This window comes from Rhamphochromis longiceps, linkage group LG22 (genome assembly GCF_057381845.1).
Source record: "Rhamphochromis longiceps isolate RC_006_pf linkage group LG22, R_longiceps_female_GT1.1, whole genome shotgun sequence".
Classification (NCBI taxonomy): domain Eukaryota; kingdom Metazoa; phylum Chordata; class Actinopteri; order Cichliformes; family Cichlidae; genus Rhamphochromis; species Rhamphochromis longiceps.
In genome coordinates this window covers 25,678,046-25,696,460 of record NC_140577.1, presented here as the reverse complement: position 1 = coordinate 25,696,460, position 18,415 = coordinate 25,678,046, and the positions used below count along the sequence as shown (strand labels likewise).

Here is an 18,415-nt window from a genome sequence, read left to right as displayed (position 1 = left end):
TGCTTTGTCTGTAGGGGCCACTGTAAATATGCTTTTATTTATTCACTCCACATAAAATGTAATAAATAAATCATATAATACAAAAACCAACTATTCACATTTCAACTTTTAACTATTTAAATTTTCAGCTTTTTCCTTTTACAAATTTAAAGTGAAACAACACAAAACACTGCAAACCACAACACAATTAAACATAAATTATAATATGAAAACAAAAAGAAGATGCACATTCTCTGTCATATGGGCCTGCATGAATAAACTTTCTGAATCCTTTATCATCTTCAACTGAAAATAGTTGTGGATGATTACTATACCTTTATAATGTGACGTTGTTGTCCCTGGCACTCTTTCTCTCTCCCTCCCACTCTGTTCCTGTGCTATTGCGATTGTAACTATCGCCCCTCCCCCTTCTGCCCAGCGCAAGCACAAGGCTCACGTGCGGAGTGAAGCGGAAAAAAAGTGAGAGAGAGAGGGTGAGAGAAAGGGGGGAAAAAAACCAAAAAAAAAAACCCCACGGCTCCCAATAAGGAGCCGGCTCGTGTGGTTCACTTCAAAGAGTCGGCTCTAAGAGCTGTTTGATTCGCGACCAACACATCACTATATTCTAACCCCTGAGGTTTGAAGAAGGAAGAGGAGAAGAGCGCAGAGAATCGCCCATCCTGGAAGATTAGTTGTTTAACTGTAAAGAATGTCAAAAGCCCCTCAGACAGAGGTTCTAGTCTGAGCACAAAGGTTAAAGCAGGAAACAACCAGAATAGGTGATCTGAGAATTAGCCTTAGTAATAGTCTGTTATTTTTATGTTATGACAGTTGCCCAAACACAGCAGTCATCTCATATATGGTTAAAGGGGGACAGAGGGCCTAAGAGGGAAAAGAAGCATAGAGAACTGACACCTGGTGGGCAAAAAGGGTCTGTGTGTAATGTCTGGAGAGATGAAAATGGTAAATGGCCTGTATTTGTATAGTGCTTTACTTAGTCCCTAAGGACCCCAAAGCGCTTTACAGTACATTCAGTCATCCACCCATTCACACACTGGTGATGGCAAGCTACATTGTAGCCACAGCCACCCTGGGGCGCACTGACAGAGGCGAGGCTGCCAGACACTGGCGCCACCGGGCCCTCTGACCACCACCAGTAGGCAACGGAAGTTGAAGTTGCTAATCCAAAGGTTAATCCCTAAGCCAACAGGAAAGGCAAATGGATTTTGAAATGAGTGGAATTAGTAATTTAAAAAGAATTTTGAAAATCTGTTTATTAAATTGGAATTCAAAAATGAATTACAAATGCAGAATGTATTCTACAATTCATTCTTTAAAGACAGAATTCTTTATTTCTATGCCAAACTCATAAAGATTAAATTTGCATAACGACCAAAACTAGCACCACTGGTTAAACGTGGGCCAATTGAGTGTCATCAGGACGCTACAACACAGAGAACACCATCCCCACAGAGAAAGCTAGGAAAGCAGAAGAACTTCATATCAAGAAGCCCTGAGTAAATGTGGTTATCCTAGCTGGACATTTGTCAAAGATGGGAAGGCGCCTAAAGAATGCTCCAGGAGGGAAGGCCTAAGGGTACATCTTTCACTATTTTACAATGCTTTGATTGCAACCATTTCCCAACTCTCTGTGTATGGTACTTGCAGCCATTTATTTATAATCAAGAAAATTTGCATATTAATGATCATTAAACTGACCCCATGGCCCATTGTTAATCAGTGGTGCTAGTTTTGCTCATTATGTGATATTTCAATGTGATATTTATAAGGCTGGGGAAACCAGCAGTCAGCTAAGACTGAAGTCACTTGGACGAGTGACAAAACGTTTCTCCCACTTAAAACGCTACCTCAAGATGAGCAGAATGAACTTTTGGGATTGTTTTAATTATATTTGTGAAGGATACTTGATGCAGATGTAGATTGCTGAGCCAAATCCCTACGACAGCAAAGAGAAGAATTCTAGCCACAGCAAGGTCCCACTGGATGCATAAACCCGTGATTGCGGACAATAATAATAAAAAACCAGAAAGGATCACAGCCGGCTCTAGCATCCTTAAATAGTCCAAAGATATCCAGTTAGAGGGTGAACTGGTAATTCTAAATTGCCCATAGGTGTGAATGGGTCTTGTTGTTAGCCATGGCACAGAATGGTGATCTGTCCAGGGATACACTGCCCTACGGCTGGGAAAGGTTTCAGCCTCTTGTGACCATTAATTAAATAAGTGGAAGTGGATGGATGGATAGTTTTTCCTATTATTATTTGGAGAAAAAGAAATCTGAAAATGTTTAAAAAACAAACTGTCAGCTGTATGTGTATTGAGGATGAGGAGGCTATGACCTTTCTCACATTAACATGTGTCTACTTCTGTTACTGAACACAAAGCCACTCCTCTTTACAAACTCCCAAACAAATATAGACAAAAACAGAACAAAAACGGAAAATGTTTTATTTAGATTAGCAAATTTCATATTTCCACTTTAAATATCTATTGATCAACTATCAACTCCACATTTGTGTCAAAGGCCCTGCCCATCCAGCTACACAGGATGTGAAGCTTCAAAGAAAGGACCAGAACTCTGCTGCATTAAATTAAGTACTGAATAACTTTATTTAGGGATGTGAATCGAGAACCAGTTCTCAAAGGATGAGAGCGTGATGGTAAAGTGGAGACCACTTCAGGACAGAAACAACTGCATTATACTGTTAACAAAACTCCGGCAGCATGCTAACACTAAGCTAACAAGAACCCCGAGTGATGTTAAAAAGCTGAGTAAATGCTGACCCCAGCCCACACAACTTGCAGCCTCCGTTTTTACTGGTTCATGTTTCTAAAGTAGAATCACTTTAAGGTCTCTTTGTGAAAACCTTTAAGGTTTTCATCTTTGCTTTGTGCTGTCCACATTAGGATAGGGATTTGTGTTAGTGTGTCGGGCTGTAGCCTCAGGTTTGTATTGCTAATTATGATACAGTGTGTTGCAGATTATTTTACAGACTAACATGACAGTAACGTAACGAGTAGTATAACAAATGTCTTTCTCCTGGGTGTAATTAAGTAACGTACTGCATTACTTTTAAAATAAAAGGGTTCTGTGTAATATGAGCAAGAATGACTGAGTATTGACCCTAACACTGATCAAAACAATGAGAGGAAACACCTGCAACATGCACACACATTTGACATCTGAGCATGTAATAATTTTGGGTGACTGCAGTGTCTTTGATATGCTGCTTAGAGATGGTGGTGACTCACAAAGTGGAGCCAAAGAGAATGGATAAAGGAATCGATAAGGAAACGAATTTATAAGTGATATTAATAATGGAATCAGAATTGCAAAATTCTTATCAATTCTCATCCCCTAACTTTATTGATCCAAACGTTTTAGCAAAGAACCAAACAACCAGAAAAAAGGAAGAAAAAAAAAAGAAGAAGGTGAGAGCTGCTGGTTACCATGGCATTGAAAACAGGAAGCTGAAACAATAGCCGCAATCCATCTTCTCCAATCTCATTAATTCTAATGATGTCGCGGACATGACTCCACCCCTTGACTTGACTGGTTCCTGTTTATCATATTTCTTAGGGCAGGGCATGTCAGCCATCCTTGTTTCTGTGCCAAGACTTTCTGTTTCCTATATTTGTTTCAAATTTAGAGTTAAGTGTGAAAACAGTCTCTGCAGGTCCATTTGCCCTCTACTGTTAAGACACCACTACAGTCATAGTTCTTGTCCAGGTATCCTAGATGGACTCAATCTGGCGACGGACCTTCTCAGAGGCAAGGCGGTCAAGTCGTCGCTGGCGGATGACAACGAGGACGGCGAAGAGGGTTGTCAGAGCCAACATGGCCGCCTCAAACTTCCAGAACAGATGTTCTTCCATGAGAACAGAGCGGCAGCTGAATAGGAGGAGGAAGAAAAATTAGTACCTTCATTGGAATAACGTCAGTTCCTGTAGTGACGATTAATCTATGGCTGAGGTGCATGCTCATCTATTAGCTGATGAGTCCATAAAGGGTTCAAAATATTCTGATGTGATGTGAAAGTTATTCATGAACCATGTGTAGCCTAGTCCATAAATGACTATAGCAATTAACTCTCTGGGGTCTAGGGTATAATTGGCCATTTTTGACTATTTTTGATTTGTCTTGTTTGGAATCATTCTTTTCAGCACAATTTCAAATGTCTGCATTTACAGTTATTTCATTTTGACATACTGTATTAGCACGATTGATCTAAATTAAGACAAAAAAGATCACATCAGAGTAGGAAAAAAAAAGTTCTATTTTTCACTGTAAAAACCAAAGAAGAATGTTCAATGAATCATTTTCATAACTTGGAAATGCAAATAGTCGTAACAATAGAAATTGTAATTTTTTTAAAATTATGCACAGGTTTTGGAAAAAACAAAGTTATATGCAGCTATTTACCTAAAAATGCAGCCAAGGCCTCAGGCAGTTTTTATATAACCATTTAAAACTATTAACAGAACAATTAGGTGTTCTGCATCAAATAAGAAGGCACATAAATTAGTTGTACCAATCCAAAAAATATTTTCGGTCCAAATTAAGACAGAGGAGAACACCACATACCAAAACTCTGCAGGTCTGACAACAAGAGGTTTAATAAAAAACCCCCCAAAAAAACACAAAACCATATGTGTGTGTGTGTGTGTATATATATATATATATATACACACACACATACATACACACACACTGACAAATTGCTGAAGTTGATGGTATTGTACAGTGATTCCAAAATGTCAATTTCAAAAAAATAAAAAAATAAAAAAGAGGTGTATCACTCATGTTGCTGTCTGCCTTTGGTGGCTTTTTTGCAGCAACTGTGACATTCAGCAGTCGTCTCATTGTTCTGACACACAAAACAAAACTATCGACTACACTACACACTAACTACACAAGACAACATGCCGTGGAAGAGTTCGGGTCTTAGGAGGTTAAATTTAGGTTTTGTTTAAAGGTATGCCTGCACATGCCAGTGTTATTTTTTTCACCTCTAAAAAGTAAAAAAGCTCTTCTTATTATTAAAACATCTTATTATTCTTGTATTAAAAGTATATGTTTTATCCTCTCTGAATTATATCCGTCTGTTTGTTACCACACTCACTGCTTTGTTTTCCTCCCACTATTTGGTCGGAGGGGCTAAAATGGCTCTTTTGATGTTGAAGGTTGGCGACCTTTATTGTTTGCTTGCTGTCATCCATTAGAGTATTTCCTTTAATTTAGAATGATCAGCTGCTCAGATTTTAGTCCTCCCACCTGTTGCTTGCATTCATCATGATTTTGAATGATACATGTCGCCTGTCTGGTTAATCAGGACCCAGACTCACCTTTTGTACTCCTCTCTGCTGGACTGGCTGCAGTTCACTCGCTCTACATAGCCTGTCAGTCTGCAGGCCAACTGTGACTTCTGAAAAACACACACACGGCCAATTAGATGATGCTTCAGAAAACAGAGAAGATTGATCTGTGCTTATGTATTTAAAGTTACATTTTAAATATGATGGAAAAAACTCATGTGGAGGTGTCTAATTTTTACTTTGATTCACCCAAAAGCCCATTTTTCATTAGTACCCATTCGGATGGAGTCACCAAAACACAACTCTGATTGGCTGGTTTTCCATTGCAATCGAATAGAACCCAATATGTGTTTTCAACATCGTTTGTGGCAACATTAGGGCTGCCACAAACGATTATTTTGATAGTCGACTAGTCACCGATTATTTTTGCAATTAGTCGAATCATGCAGATCGTGCATCCATTGGACGTAAAATGTACAGCTTATTGCACCAGCATGCATCTGCTCTTATATAACTATCATTAGCTTACAGCTTTAAGTGTTTAAGGTATGTGCTAACTAAAAATAAAGACAAGATGATAGTTTGTTAAATGTTAATGAAATTTGCAGATTGTTTTGGTGAAATTTAATAAACTTCTTGCTATCTAAAATATAACAGGACACCGGAGTATATTCTCCAGCATCTCACACTTCTGATAATCAGCTGTCTGCTTGACGTTTATTCAGCTGTGTAAAAACTATAACTTTAATCTCAGCCAAACCGATTTACTCAGGAACAAATAAAACACTAAAAAAAAGCCAAACAATAACATTTTTAAGTTATCTAAGTGACTTATATATCACAGGGCTCTAGACTAACTTTTTGTCATGGGCGTACCGGTACGCCTAACTTTTTAAAGTTAGGCGCACACAAATTTTATAATAATTTATATAATATAATGTGTTTTTCTGGATACACTGTGCTTTTTCAGCATTCAAAGATTGATGACACCGTGTCCGAGCACTGGCTATGAATTTCAGAAGGATCAGGCCTTAACTTAACAGAAAAGTTAGCAATAGTTCTTTTCCTATTGCAGCTACATCCACTTCTGTCGTGGCTAGGCGGCTCACTAGGGCTGGGTATCATCACTGATTTCTATAATCCATTCGATTCCGGTTTTCAAAGTCCCGATTCGATTCAACTTAGCCTCAGACAGTCAGAAATATTATAATTCTGATCATTTATCAGTACTGACTTCATCAGAATTGTGAACATCACAGCAGATGCCTTTGTGTGAAAGTAACTGAGAATAAAACACAGAAAAACATGAAGGAGATTTTCCTGGTCTGGCTTTTTATAGCAGATAACCTTAAAAATATTCTACAATGTTCTGCATATAAAGTTTAAATTTCTTCAGTATTGAACAACAGAAAAAATAGGCTTTCTTATCCGAGGTCATTTAAGGGAAAAAAAGAAAAAGAAAAGAAAAAGACAGCAGCCGACAGCGCTGTAAACAACGGTAGACTGGTGGGTAATAAGCGAATGAATAATACAGAAAACAGAGATTGGAGACGGAAAACTGTTCTTGAAGTACAGAGAGAGAGAGATAGAGAGAGCTAGCTGTGCATGGAGTGGGATTTTAATAGTCGTGGAAGCAAAACAGCAAAATTCATGATGACATTGATCAAATGTGAAGCGCAGTTTGCTGCTTCTTTTGCTGCTGGCTCGGTGAATTTTGGTTGGAGAGAGACAAAACCTGCAGCTCAGAATCAGCATAAAAAGACGTAAACACAGCGCGGACCGGACGCATCAGGATCACTGAGCTCCGACAGCGTGTCCGTCTACGGGCCGTCGGGTGAGAAAGCCGAGAAAGACAAAGTTGATTCTGATGCGTCAGTCCTCTGTGTTTACGTCTTTGTGTGGAATCCGTGTACCTGCTCTCATTTGCTGTTTGGTTGTTGTTGAAATGGTTTTGTGAGCTTTAATCTGACGTTTCTGGCAAAACACAGTTATATTTAAAAGTCATTCAGGATTTAATGAATTGATATCGCTTTATTCAAGCTACTCACCTCCCACTTCCACCTGCACTTTCAACTGGACCATGGCCAATCAGAGAGGTCCCGCCCCTTACTATCTCTGATTGGTTTAGTCCACGATAGGGGCAAAATGTGTCTGTTGTTGACCACAGGGAAGGTTGCAGATTTTTTTTTTTTTTTGCTACCCGAACAGTTGGTCGCACAGGTGCAACCAAATATTTTTTTAGTCGCACCACTGAAAAATTTGGTCGTATTTGCGACCAAATTGGTCGCACTCTAGAGCCCTGTATCATGTTTAACCTGAGTAGTGAAAGACAGCGGTGGGTTTGAAAACGATTTGCCGGGAGTCCGGTGTTCTCACGGGCTCTAGTGAGCCTTGCCCCCGGCTAGCTATCGAGCTAGTGGGTAACAGACGTCTCCGAAAACGTCGGAGCGCTTTTGAAAGTATGTGGTGTCTTGATAAACTGAGCAGATATTTGAGGTTTACACAGCTACATTCTCGTCTGAAAATATGTTAAACGTGTATTTTGTGACCCAGAAAGAATAATAAGAGTAATATCAAAACTAACTAGCTGCCGCCATTGTTGGAAACTGAGCTGGGCTGCGCTATGAATTCTGGGACAGAGCTTCTTCTTCGGGGTTTAACGGCAGCTGGCATCCTTGTACATGCAGTGCTGTCATCTTCTGTTTCAATCCGTTATTACACTCTTAAATCCTACTACTTCTGCGGCTTTTGTGATCTTACAAAGCTTCAAAGGACGCGTTGACTATTAAACGATTTTGATAGTCGACGTAATCGCGACTAGTCGACTAATAGTGGCAGCCCTACATAGCATTGCGTCCACGCTTCCCGTGATGTAATTAATATGTAACATGAACACTACAACAAAGGTAGACATCGAGGCCTGCTACTTGGTTTGTGGCTTTTCATCAGACTCAGGGGAGCACAGCGTTTTTTGTAGCCATTTCTCTCCTTGCCAGGTTTCAAAAAGAGGTTGGTATGATTTTCTTGAATAAGGCTACATTCACACTGCAGGTCTTAATGCTTAATTCCGATTTTTTGATGAAATCCTCACACTCCTTCACACTACAAATAAAATGTGACAGCAAACGCGCTCTAGTGTGAACCCTCCAAGCGTCCCGCATGCGCAAAAAAAGACGTCACACACAATGCGCTCCGTTTAGACCCAGACCAAACAGCATTGTTTGACTGATGGCCCTGAATATAAAGACTTGTTCCAGACTTAACTTTATAACTTGAAGGAAAATTGGGAAACGTAATTTTGTTATTTACACATGGCCTAATAATTGTCCTTGTTGCTGTTTTAGAGAGGAGCGGTGCTTCAAAGGATAGTTGCAGATTTCTGTCAGATAGGGCTGCTCAATTAATCGAATTTTAATCTCGATTACGATCTGGGCTTTCAACGAGCATTAAAAATGACTGAGCCGATTATTAGCCCCTCCCTCGTGCTTTACCCTCGCGCTGCTCCGTGTGGCAAATCGAGCGCACCTCTCTGCATTTCGAACATGTGTCACAACAATTAAGAGCAGCGGTCCCCAACCTTTTTTGCGCCACGGACCGGTTTATGCCCGACAATATTTTCACGGACCGGCCTTTAAGGTGTCGCGGATAAATACAACAAAATATAACTAGTACCGGTACCGAAAAAAAGAAAATTTATTCATAGCACACGTGAAAAGACCAAGGAAAACCGAGTAAACGATAAAAACGATAACAACATAACGCTGAAAATCGATAAAAACCCTGAAAACCATACATTTCACACCTGAGCCTCAACTCTCGCGGCCCGGTACCAAACGACTCATGCCCTGGAGGGACTTTCCGTGCCGGATACACGATGGACGGGTGGCAGAAATGGAGGGTCGTGTGCCTGGCGGGACTGTCGATCAAGGACGCTGAAGATATCTACCTATTCGGAACCATGATAACAGGGTTCTTGCTGATCGGAGCTGGCTTGGGCCTGGCTTATCGGAGAATTAGGAGAAATAGGAGCCCAGCATGAGTAGAGGTCTCTTTTTCCTCTTCTACTTTCCCATTGTTGTGTACTTTTTCAGTGTTTTTCTGTAACGCTGCCGATCTCCGACCTGTATTCCCATGTGATGTCTGTGTTGTGTGTGCAAGTCGGGGGGGGGGGGTCTATTCCACTGCGGGGCAACCTGCATGTGGCCAATAAAGCCTTGATTCATTCATTCATTCATTCATTCATTCATTCAAACAGCAGTCGCTTTCTAAAACATCAAATACAGTACACATACGAAAGTGACCCAGATCGGATTTGAAAATATCGGATTTGTGCTGTTCACAATGTCATACTATGATCGGATATGGGTCGCATAGAGTCAAAAAAGTCAGATTTGATGCGCTTTTGCCTGCAGTGTGAACGTAGCCTAAGACTCTCCTGACTCATGATGCCACTGAGCAGCCAATCAGGTAAGTACTAATGGAAAAAGGGCTTTAGGTAACTATTTAAAAAATAAATAAATAAAAATGTATTTTAAAATAAAATAAAATAAATAAATAAATAATTGAAACAAAACAAAAAACCCCACAAAAAAACAAAACAAAACACATGACCATCTGCCAGATAACTTCATCTGCCTGTCCGATGACTTGATCAGCTGATTTCTGAACAGTGGTGACCTGAGAGTTGACGCTGCCCTATGTGGGACTAAAATGACTCACAGTATTGAAGTCGCTGCAGCGCACGCACGCCTCCGTCACCACAAACTCCTCCAACAGCCAGCAGGGGGCGGCCTCAGGCTTAACTGCTGCCAGGACAACAACAATATGTTATTGGCTGCATATACTTTGTGTGCGTACCTGGAAGTGAAATTATTATTATTATTATTATTATTTTTGCTGTTGGATTAAAACTAGTGAACCTGTCACATGACATGACTTTGTTTCCACAGAATGAGTTCTTCAACAGTTCTTTAAAAAAAAGAAATCTTTAATTAAAGCCACACTTTATGCTGTTAACAAAGAAGGAAGAGGCAGGAGGAATCCATTTAGGGATACACATAGAACAAATGGGATTTCTGGTTAGCTCAGCGAGGTATACAGTCAAGCCCATAATTATTACTACCAGATTCTAGTGTGTAACTGTTCATATAGAGTGTTATAAAATTTATTGCTAATGCAATCATATGGCACATTGACTTCTGAGGAAATTTTAGAAGGCACTCGTCATCAGAAAGGTTGCCTACCCCTGGTCTAGTGCATAAAAAGACATAACACACAGCGCGGACCTGGCACATCAGAATCAGTGAGATGTCGGCTTTCTCACCCGACATCTCACTGATTCTGATGCATATGGTCCACGCTGTCTTTACGTCTTTGTGCGGAATCTTTTTTCCCTCAAACGGCTGGTCGCACTGTTGCAATGTAGGATTTTTTTTTTGTCACACGATTGAGAAATTGTGTGTGACCAAATTGGTCGCAGTCTAGAGCCCCGGATTAGGTTGCCTGGTACATGGCCTGAAAAAGAGCTCTAAAGCATTAGGTCCATGTTTTACAGCGGGGATGGGGTTCTAAGGGTTGAAGGCTTCTGATCTTTTTAAAAACAAACAAACAAATAAACAAACCAAATTAAGGAAACATCATTGTGGCCAAACAATCCAATTTTTGTTTCATCTAACACAGAAGACCAGAAGTCTTCTTCTTTGTCCAGATGAGCATTTAGCCATGTAGGCTTTTGTATGCCTCTCTGGAGAAGTGGCATTATCCTTGGTCTCTCTAGAAGTTGATTCTGTTCATTTGGACGTAGCATTTTCAGTGGGAGAAACGTTTCGTCACTCATCCAAGTGACTTCTTCAGTCTCAGCTGACTGCAGGTTTCCCCAATCTTATAAACAGTACATTTGCATAATGACTGAAGCCAGCCCACTGAATGAACAATGGGCTGGGGGGTCAGTTCCTTCATCATAATTATGCAAATTCTCATGACCATTGATCAACAACCACCAGCAGAGCACAGATTCACCAGGATGAGCTTGGTAGTGAGCCTTGGATTCTTTTTCACCTCTCTCACTATCCTCCTGGCCAGCACAGGTGTCACTTGGCTTCCGACCATATCCTCTGTGATTTTCCACAGTGCAGAACATCTTGTATTTTTTAATAATAATTTATACTGTAGCCACTGGAACTTGAAAACATTTATATATGGCCTTGTAGCCCTTTCCTGCCTTGTGAGCAGCCACAATGCACAGCCGCTGGTCCTTACTGAGCTCCTTTGTCTTAGCAATGACTATCCACAAGCCAACTGCAGAGAGCTGCTGTTTTTCACCTGTTGAGTTGATTAAAACATCTATTCCCAATTAATCAGGGTAATTATGATGCTTTATAAGTGCTTGGACTATTTGGAATAGTATAGAACTTTGGATTTTCCCAGAGACTGTGACAGTTGTGAAGGGTATGAATAATTTTAGACGCAACACTTTTTGTAAATAAAAGCTGAGAAATATTTTTTTTCTACAATGATGCCACTTGTATGTCGTCTTATTATATTTTAATATTTTAGGAGAAGCCTGTGTCATTTCTGGTAAAAGAAAAAAAAAAAAACACATGCTGGTTGAATAACAGTAACTTTAAGTCAGAATTTGCCAGGGGAATGAATAATTATGGACTTGACTTTAATACAGAAAGAACAATAACTGCATTTTTTTTTAAAGCAAGCTAACAAAACATAGCTCTAAAAACAGATGACAAGAGTTTGAGACATACCTGTAACTGTTCCTATAGATTTCTCCTCATTCAGCAGAGCTGATCCGAACACCCTGAACACATGAACATTTTTGAAAGTCATATGACTTTACCACAGTGCTGCCTGCAGGTTTGGTTGACCTCTGAACTTACCTGAGTGACACAAGACCCCAGAACAGGGCATGCAGTACAAGGACGCGTGGGCGGCAGCAGGCGACAGGGATCCGACAGTCACCCTCCATCAGTCTGCTGCCCCAGCACCACAACGCCGTCGCCACGCTGTCCGCTTCCTGACCGGTTATTGAAAAATTATGATTCGTGGCCGAGTGCTATCAGTCCAAGCTGTAGTCAGTCTTTTACCATGATGCTCACATTGATCAAAGCCTTAAGGCTCCACGCTATTGAGAGCTGAAAAATCAAACATATGTCACTTTGCTAATCGATAATCAGAGTGCAGATGATCACAGTTCAGTGTATTTAATATAAGAGTACACAGCCTAATTACTATTTGATTGGATGATAAAATTAATCATCCAATAAAACAGCAACAAACCTAATCAATAAATGAGTAATGAGCAGATTCATTAACACAGACACAGCAATATTTCACTCAGCTGATCATTAATAACCCATCAATAACTTAAAAAAGAGCTAATATCACACACTTTAAGCGGCTTACAACGTGATTTTCTTTGTATTGAGCAGTCTGCTAATGCTAACAAGTTGCTAACACGTTAGCAATACCGTTAGCTCTACTCACCGCGATCTCTTAAAAAACACACCCGCCATATTGGACTCAACGCAGGGAAGCAGAGAAGAGGAGCCTAAACATCAGAACCGCCGATGATTCGACACTGCTGTTAAATAAAGCGCAGAGTTAGCGGCGAGCAGCTGAAGTCCATCGATTGTTGTTACCGGATTCACACAGACAGGTTAACCACGACACTCACAGGCAGCACTTCCGCCACAGAGTTCACTACCCGCAAGGATAAAATGCTCCCAGGAAAAGCGTCTGTTATATTCATGTAAATACAATAATATATATGCATGCATGTGCCCCGGGAGAAACGCACTAAACATTTTTCGCTAGGTTTTTTAAATAAAGTTTACGGACTGTAAAGATTATTTTAACACTTTTTGTCTTTATTTACGTCCTATTGTCTCTTAAACCTTTTATGTAAGTTAGGAACCGTTATTTTGAAGGGCAGAGTGCAGGCGCAGCCTCATCCTGTTTTGCTAGAAATTACACGTAGATTTAAACGTCATCATTCTCTACCCATCCTTTTTTTTTTTTTTTTTTTTTTTAAATATTAAACTTTATTAAGAAACAGTATACAGAACATGTATACTATACAATCAGAACAAAATTAACATATGCCAGGGGGTGTAATACAAAGAATTACAAACATTCAAATAATTTGTAATTACTACAAATAGTAATAGTTTTCATAGCCTTTTTGTTAAGTGATCCACTAATCAATTTTATGTAACATAAAACATCATTATAGTAATCTTTAAAATTAGGTTTTTTGTTACTGTATTTGCATTTGTGAAAATAAAATTTAGCTAAGATAACTAACAAGTTTATTATAAAGTAAACATCTTCTTTTTTTTGCCTTCGAAAGAAACAAAATACAACATTTTCCCATTTCACAGTAAAGTCTTTATAGAGATGTCCAGCAATGAATCTACTGAAGTCTTTCCAAAATGTTCTAGCGTATGAACAGATCCAGAAGAGGTGTTGCACAGTCTCAGGATGGCTTCCACAAAATCCACAGTTCACATTTATGTCCCTTTTGAACTTCGTCATGTAATGATTAGCAGGATAAAATTTATGCAGTATTTTAAATGAGACTTCCTTCACTTTATTCGTTACCAGATACTTGTTAGGAATTGACCATACTCTTTTCCAGTTAATGTCACTGACAAAGAAATTCCAATAAGAGACCACATGTGGGATAGTTAGAGATTCTGTCTGGAACAAAGCACGGATATTCTTATTACTTTTACTGTGGTTTGTTAGACAGATTCTTCCTATGTGTGAATCTAAAGGGTTGGAGAGAGAAACAGATGATATGCAAGGTTGAATACCTTTAAAAAGCATTATAATACCCGTAGGTATTGCATCAAATAATATGGCATATTCTTTGGGCGTGGCTGGAAATGTATAGGTGTTTAAGAATTCTGAATAGGACATAAGCTGCCCATTAGGATTAAACAGCTGATTCACTAAAACAATCCGTTTCTCAACCCACCTAGAAAAAAATAATGATTTATTTTTATACACTATGTTCCTATTATTCCAAATTGAATACGTATGGGGTGTAAAGTTGTGTTTATATATAAGGGACCAAGCTAGTAGAACTTGTTTGTGAAACATCAAGAGCTTTTCTGGAAGCTTATCTATATTATAATCACAACCTAAGATAAAACTTAGACCACCAAACTTAGAGAAAATGTAGTGAGGAATAAAATTCCAAATGGATACTGGATTTTTAAGAAAATGTTTAGCCCAATTAATCTTAAATGTATTGTTTAGAGTAGTAAAATCCAAAACATTGAGACCACCGTGTTCATAGTCATTCATCAATACACTTTTTCTGATGTAATGTGTCCGGTTTTTCCAAAGGAAGTTGAAGAGCATTCGGTCAATATCCTTACAAGTTTTGCCGTCCACATGCAGCAAAATTGCTGCATAAGTCAGTCGAGACAGACCTTCTGCTTTTGAGAGCAATACCCTTCCTCTTAAACTTAAATCTCTCTGCAACCATTGATTTAATTTGGTTTGAGATTTTTTAATAATTGGGGGAAAATTTAGTAAAATTCTGTCTTTTGGATCTTTGCAGATAATCAGACCTAAATATGTTGCTTCATTTTTAACTGTTATATTACAAATACTCTGAACATTACACTCTTTGACAGGTAATAATTGACATTTATTTAAGTTTAGGACCAATCCAGACCCTTTTGACAAATCCTCTATTACACGTAAAGCAATTGGCACTTGGCTGGCATTTTTAAGAAAAATTGTGGTATCATCTGCCAATTGACTGATGACAATCTCTCTGTCTGCTATGTTTATACCCTTCACAGGGCTATTCAAAATATGAGAGGCAAGAATTTGGGTGCAAAGTAAAAAAAGATAAGGGCTAATCGGGCAACCTTGGCGTACACCTTGATTAAGACTAAAATGAAATGCTTTGAGAGACTAGTCCTTCAGCACATCAAGGATTACCTCCCCCCAGAATTCGACCCCCACCAGCCCTCCACGCTGTGCTGAGTCACCTAGAGCAGCGGCAAAGCTACGTCCGAATGCTCTTTGTGGACTACAGCTCAGCCTTTAATACAATCATCCCGGACATCCTCATCACCAAACTGGTCACTCTTGGCCTCCCTCCTCTCACATGTGCCTGGATAAAGGATTTCCTCACAAACCGGCCCCAGACTGTAAGACTCGGCCCTCATCTCTCCTCCACTCGCACACTGAGCACCGGCTCCCCACAGGGCTGTGTGCTGAGCCCCCTCTTGTATTCTCTCTACACCCACGACTGCAGTTCGACCCACAACAACACTCTCATCATCAAGTTTGCTGATGACACCACGGTAGTCGGACTCATCTCAAAGGGAGACGAGGCAGAGTACAGAGAGGAAGTCCTGAAGCTGGCAGCATGGTGTTCAGAAAACAACCTGGCACTGAACACTAAGAAAACCAAAGAGCTCATTGTTGACTTCAGGAGACACAGCACCGACTTGGCCCCCTCTACATCAACGGGGAGTGTGTGGAGAGGGTCCACACCTTCCGGTTCCTTGGTGTCCTCATCTCTGCTGACATCTCCTGGACAGGAAACATCTCAGCGGTCATCAAGAAGGCCCAACAGCGGCTGCACTTCCTGAGAGTCCTCAGGAAGTACAAGCTGAACTCCAACCTGCTGCTGACCTTCTACCGCTCGTCCATTGAGAGCCTGCTAACCTACTGCATCACGGTATGGTACGGCAGCTGCATCAAAGCAGATAGAGTGAGGCTTCAGAGTGTGGTCAAGACAGCACAAAAGATCATCGGCTGCCCTCTCCCCTCCCTGATGGACATTTATTCCTCCCGCTGCCTCACCAGAGCAGCAAACATTATCAAGGACAGCTCCCACCCTGGTTTCAACATGTTCAGCCTGCTTCCCTCAGGGAAGCGCTACAGGTGCATCAACACAAAAACCCACAGACTCAAAAACAGTTTCTTCCCCAAAGCGATAACCACCCTGAACTCACACATGCACAGATAACACAGCCCCCCCCACTTCCCACTTCCTCTATGGACCACCACTGTGCAATACCAATTCTATGTGCAATAACTCAACTGTATATACGTAACACTATTTATTACATATTACTTACGTCTTGTATATTGTACATTTTATATATATATATGTTTTTCCCTTTGTTAATACTGTCCATATGTACATAGCGCTGCAGAACTGTACCCCCCCCCAGCATGTTTACACTGAGTAGGAGATGCTCTGTATCTCATTGTACAACTGTATAGTGACAATAAAGGCATTCTATTCTATTCTATTCTAAAACGAGAAGTGGTGCCATTTTTCATTCTAATAGAACTATTAGCATTGGAATACAGAGTTTTGATAGCTTTGCAGAAGATATCACCAAAACCAAATTTCTGAAGTGTAAGAAATATAAATTCATGCTCAATTGAGTCAAAGGCTTTATAGAAGTCCAGAAGAAGGATAAATGAGTCATCCGATATTAATGCTGAGTAGTCCAGAATATCCAAGACGAGTCTAATATTATTGGAGATGTGCCTGTTTGTCATAAAACCAGACTGTGTCTCGTCTACAATATCGTCCAAAATATATTTAATTCTTCTAGCTAGCAATAGAGCTAATATTTTATAATCATTATTTAGGAGGCTTATTGGTCTCCAGTTGTCTATAAAAAGTAGGTCCTTCTTAGGTTTGGGAATTAAAGTAATAAGTCCTTGAGTAAGGCTGGGAGGAAGAGTGCCCCTTTCAATACTTTCATTATAAACCTGCAACAAAAAGGGTGCAAGCTGAGAAGAAAATGATTTATAGAATTCAGCCACCAGCCCATCTGTGCCTGGAGATTTGTTGTTTTTAAGAAATTCAATAGATGTCAATATCTCTTTTTCAGTAATTGGACTGTCACAAAAAAGCCTATCAGCACTTTTAATCATTTCAACATTGTTTACAGAGTCAATAAATTGGGTAGCAACCTTTGCGTTATAATTGGATTCATACAACTTTGAGTAGAAATTACAACAAAATTGAGAGATAATTTTTGCATCATCACTGACCGTACCATTTATATTCAATTTATGAATAGTATTGGTTTTAGATCTATGTTTTTCTAAGCTGAAAAAATAAGCAGAATTCTGCTCTCCCTCCTCTATCCATCTTTTTCTTGAACGAACGAAAGCTCCTTCAGCTTTCTGGCGGTAAATCTCATCCAGTTTAGATTGAAAGGACCTAAGATGTAATCTATCCTCCTCCGAGACCTCGTCTGGTGGGAGTTGATATATTGCGGAAATTTGAACAATTAGATTTTCTTCTTCTGCTGCCCTTGACTTAGCTATTTTTGCCCCATACTGTCTCAACATTTTACTTGTCTCAAATTTAAAAATTTCCCAGTTTGTGCTATAGGAATTCTCAATATTAGCCTTGTGTATAAAGTGTTTTAACAGTCGTGTAATTTCAGATTTTACAATTGTATGGCTCAAAAGCGAGCTATTTAATTTCCAATATGAGGATCTATTAATTGCAATAGTAGGAAAGAGTTGCAGGTTAATATATATTGCTCTATGATCCGTAAGTGGAATTGTAAGGATATTGACCGTGACACTGTTCTTTGATAGACTACTTGATATTAACCAGAAATCAATACGCGATTTCCTTGAACCAGAACGGTTACTCCAGGTAAATGATATATCATCAGGAAATTTGTCTCTCCAAATATCAGTTACATTAAATTTATCCATAAATGTTTCCAATCTCAAATTATTCCTAAAATGTTGTGCTGGTGGCCATCTATCTATAGTGTCATTTAGTGAAACATTAAAATCTCCTCCAATTATTAAGTTTGAACTGGGATATTTAGAGAGCCAAAAACTAATCCTTGTATCTAAAGAGTCAATTAAATTATCATTTTCAGGTTTGGTATTATAGCCATATAAATTGACAATTATGAAAATGGAGTGATTGTATTCTACTACCAGACAAATTTAATTACCCAAAGAGTCACAATCTGAATGTAGAACAATACCTTCGAAGCTACCTTTGAGAGTTGTGACCCCAGCTGACCTCTCTGTGCCGTGCGAATACCAAACATCGTTACCCCACT

At 39.6% G+C, this 18,415-nt stretch overlaps 1 protein-coding gene across 3 annotated transcripts; it reads right to left on the bottom strand.

Moving 5' to 3' along the window:
• Nucleotides 1–522: 522 nt before the first annotated feature.
• jtb (jumping translocation breakpoint) lies at nt 523–13,017 on the bottom strand. Of its 3 annotated transcripts, none has more exons than XM_085395439.1 (6): nt 12,813–13,017; nt 12,206–12,460; nt 12,074–12,126; nt 10,035–10,117; nt 5,346–5,425; nt 523–3,891 (listed from the first exon to the last, which is right to left on the bottom strand). In XM_085395439.1, the coding sequence occupies exons 2-6, from the start codon at nt 12,292–12,294 to the stop codon at nt 3,735–3,737; spliced, it is 462 nt and encodes a 153-aa protein (XP_085251565.1). In that variant the 5' UTR covers nt 12,295–12,460; nt 12,813–13,017; the 3' UTR covers nt 523–3,734. The 3 variants fall into 3 exon arrangements, with proteins under 3 accessions (XP_085251565.1, XP_085251564.1, XP_085251563.1); XM_085395438.1 differs by having other exon boundaries at nt 10,035–10,120; nt 12,206–12,342; XM_085395437.1 differs by having other exon boundaries at nt 10,035–10,120; nt 12,813–13,016.
• Between the last annotated feature and the right edge of the window lie 5,398 nt (nt 13,018–18,415).